Source organism: Perca fluviatilis, chromosome 7 (genome assembly GCF_010015445.1).
Source record: "Perca fluviatilis chromosome 7, GENO_Pfluv_1.0, whole genome shotgun sequence".
Classification (NCBI taxonomy): domain Eukaryota; kingdom Metazoa; phylum Chordata; class Actinopteri; order Perciformes; family Percidae; genus Perca; species Perca fluviatilis.
In genome coordinates, this window is record NC_053118.1 from 41,656,798 (window position 1) to 41,660,714 (window position 3,917).

Sequence of the window (3,917 nt, forward strand, 5' to 3'; positions counted from 1 at the left end):
CAAGGAACACAACAAGAACCAGAACCACCAGAACCAGAACCACCAGAACCAGAACCACCAGAACCATATTAAAAACTCTGAAAATCTTTGACAAAAGTTGGAAATCTTTTGCCAAATGAAGCAAACAGCAGATGCGTATACACACGCACAGAGAAACACACACACACACACACACACACACACACACACACACACACACACACACACACACACACACACACACACACACACACACACACACACACACTCACAGACAAACACACAGACAAACAGACACACACACAGAGACACACACACACACACACACAGACAGACACACACACACACAGGCTGAAGGATACGAAGATGTAGTCGTCCATGTATCTCTTCTTCAGGTTGTCGGTGATGGCGTCCTCGTTGATCTTGGACAGCAGCACCATGTCGTCCACGCCGCTCACCTTCACGTTCTGAGCCACCCAATGGTATCGCTCCTTGCTACCCTAAAGGGGCGGGACATAACACACAGCAAGGTTAACACACACCCCGGGCTGTGAAATGTAACCTTGTTACCTTGTTAAGTGTGTGTGTGTGTGTGTGTGTGTGTGTGTGTGTGTGTGTGTGTGTGTGTGTGTGTGTGTGTGTGTGTGTGTGTGTAGAATTCATCAGACTCCATGTAAATAATCAAGACTTTTAAGGCTTAGAGCCAGCACAGACTCCATGTAATTAATCAGGACTTTTATCATCGTAAAAACACACTTCATTCAAAGTGGACAGAAACTAAATACAACTATCAAAAGCCGTCTTGGTTCATCTTTCCACTGTTCAACAATCACCACTCTGGTTTGGTTGAAATAAACCCTTAATTCACCCATTTACATGTGGAGATATGCTGGCTCTATACACGCTAAAAGTCCTGATTATTTACATGGAGTCTGGTGGAGATATGCTGGCTCTATACATGCTAAAAGTCCTGATTATTTACATGGAGTCTGGTGGAGATATGCTGGCTCTATACACGCTAAAAGTCCTGATTATTTACATGGAGTCTGGTGGAGATATGCTGGCTCTATACACGCTAAAAAAGTCCTGATTATTTACATGGAGTCTGGTGGAGATATGCTGGCTCTATACACGCTAAAAGTCCTGATTATTTACATGGAGTCTGGTGGAGATATGCTGGCTCTATACACGCTAAAAGTCCTGATTATTTACATGGAGTCTGGTGGAGATATGCTGGCTCTATACACGCTAAAAGTCCTGATTATTTACATGGAGTCTGGTGGAGATATGCTGGCTCTATACACGCTAAAAGTCCTGATTATTTACATGGAGTCTGGTGGAGTTTGGTGATGGAGATTTCGGGGCTGTGTGTGTGTGTGTGTGTGTGTGTGTGTGTGTGTGTGTGTGTGTGTGTGTGTGTGTCTGTTTTATCAGCTGATTGGTCGGGTCTCTCCCTCCTAAGAATTCCCAGCATTCCTTCTGTCCTGTAGGATCTTGTTAAAGGATCAGCATCGCCCCGACATGCAGCGCTTTGTGTGTGTGTGTGTGTCTGTGTGTGTGTCTGTGTGTGTGTGTGTGTGTGTCTGTGTGTGTGTGTGTGTGTGTGTGTTCTGTGTGTGTGTGTGTGTGTGTTTGTGTTAGAGCTGTAACAATTCCAAATGTTGCTGTACAATTAATTGTCTCAGAAATAATTGGGATTAACAACATACGGTAATTGTCTCTTTCAGTCAAATTGAAAAGTATTGGTTTATTTATCACTTTTTTAAAGACATTAAAGTTGTGAATGAATCCCAGGATCCATATGTGTGTCATGTGACCCGGAGAATAACCCAAATACACAGCCATGAAGCAACCATCGCCTCGTTACTATCACACACCCTGACACCTGGGCTATTAGCCAATCAAATCAATTACACTAAGATACCACGATTATGTCACAGGCCTAGTGTCTGTGTGTCTGTGTGTCTGTGTGTGTGTGCTGTGTGTCTGTCTATGTCTGTGTCTGTGTGTGTGTGTGTGTGTGTGTGATATGTGTGTGTGTGTGTGTGTGTGTGTATATGGGGGTGTTATATATATATATATATATATATATATATGTATATATATATATATATATATATATATATATATATATATGTATATGTATATATATATATATATATATATATATAAATGCAAAATCTAATAAAATGCAAAATCTAAATATCTGCTGTAATAAAAAGGCTGTGTACCTGCCTGTGTACCTGTCTGTGTACCTGTCTGTGAACATGTCTGTGTACCTGTCTGTGTACCTGCCTGCCTGTGTACCTGTCTGTGTACCTGTCTGTGTACCTGCCTGTGTACCTGTCTGTGTACCTGTCTGTGTACCTGTCTGTGAACATGTCTTTGTACCAGCCTGTGTACCTGTCTGTCTACCTGCCTGTCTGTGTACCTGCCTGTCTACCTGCCTGTCTGTCTACCTGTCTGTCTGTGTACCTGCCTGTCTGTGTACCTGTCTGTGTACCTGTCTGTGTACCTGCCTGTCTACCTGCCTGTCTGTCTACCTGTCTGTCTGTGTACCTGCCTGTCTGTGTACCTGTCTGTGTACCTGTCTGTGTACCTGCGTGTCTACCTGCCTGTCTACCTGCCTGTCTGTCTGTGTACCTGCCTGTCTGTGAACCTGTCTGTGTACCTGTCTGTGAACATGTCTGTGTACCAGCCTGTGTACCTGTCTGTCTACCTGCCTGTCTGTGTACCTGCCTGTCTACCTGCCTGTCTGTCTACCTGTCTGTCTGTGTACCTGCCTGTGTCACTCGCAATTATTTCAGAAAAATGTAATTGTACAGCAACATTTTGACACACAGACAGACAGACAGACAGACAGACAGACAGACACACACACACACACACACACACACACACACACTTTAGTTACTCCGCTACATTCATCTGTTCCAGCTTTAGTTACTAGTTACTTTAGTTACTCCCCTACATTCATCTGTTACAGCTTTAGTTACTAGTTACTTTAGTTACTAGTTACTTTAGTTACTCCACTACATTCATCTGTTCCAGCTTTAGTTACTAGTTACTTTAGTTACTCCGCTACATTCATCTCTTTACATCGTTATTTTAGTTACTAGTTACTTTAGCTTTAGTTACTAGTTACTTTAGTTACTCCACTACATTCATCTGTTACAGCTTTAGTTACTAGTTACTTTAGTTACTCCACTACATTCATCTGTTACAGCTTTAGTTACTAGTTACTTTAGTTACTCCCCTACATTCATCTGTTCCAGCTTTAGTTACTAGTTACTTTAGTTACTCCACTACATTCATCTGTTCCAGCTTTAGTTACTAGTTACTTTAGTTACCCTCTACATTCATCTGTTTTTTTATTTTGCTACATTCATCTGTTACAGCTTTAGTTACTAGTTACTTTAGTTACTCCACTACATTCATCTGTTCCAGCTTTAGTTACTAGTTACTTTAGTTACTCCACTACATTCATCTGTTACAGCTTTAGTTACTTTAGTTACTCCACATTCATCTGTTACAGCTTTAGTTACTAGTTACTTTAGTTACTCCGCTACATTCATCTGTTCCAGCTTTAGTTACTTTTTACTTTAGTTACTAGTTGCTTTACACATTAGGTGTGGTATTAGTACTCTCAGTGCAGTAATCTGACTACTTTCTGTCAGACTGAACTCACCATGGCTGCTGAGATTCACTTCCTGCTTCAGGGAAATGTTGAGAAATCTTCAGGGAGTCTCGGGAGGATCCGGATCCAGGTCGGTCCAGGTAAAACTGGCTCTGATCCCGGCTCGGCTCGGCTCGGCTCGGATCAGAGAATCAGACGGACTGGGTTGACCATGTTTTCCCTCTTCTTCACTTAGTTTTCTGTCTCGGAGTTCCTTCCTTCAGTCTTCACGCTCCCAACTCTCTGCAGGTGTGGGCAGGTT

The 3,917-nt window shown here is 42.4% G+C and overlaps 1 protein-coding gene across 1 annotated transcript in view; it reads right to left on the reverse strand.

Moving 5' to 3' along the window:
• The window catches only part of myo1eb (myosin IEb), a 45,806-nt gene extending 41,889 nt beyond the window's left edge, over positions 1-3,917 (reverse strand). The window contains 2 exon segments of the mRNA XM_039806895.1: positions 342-479; positions 3,668-3,917. Coding sequence (XP_039662829.1) covers positions 342-479; positions 3,668-3,670 — 141 coding nt within the window. The 5' untranslated portion in view covers positions 3,671-3,917.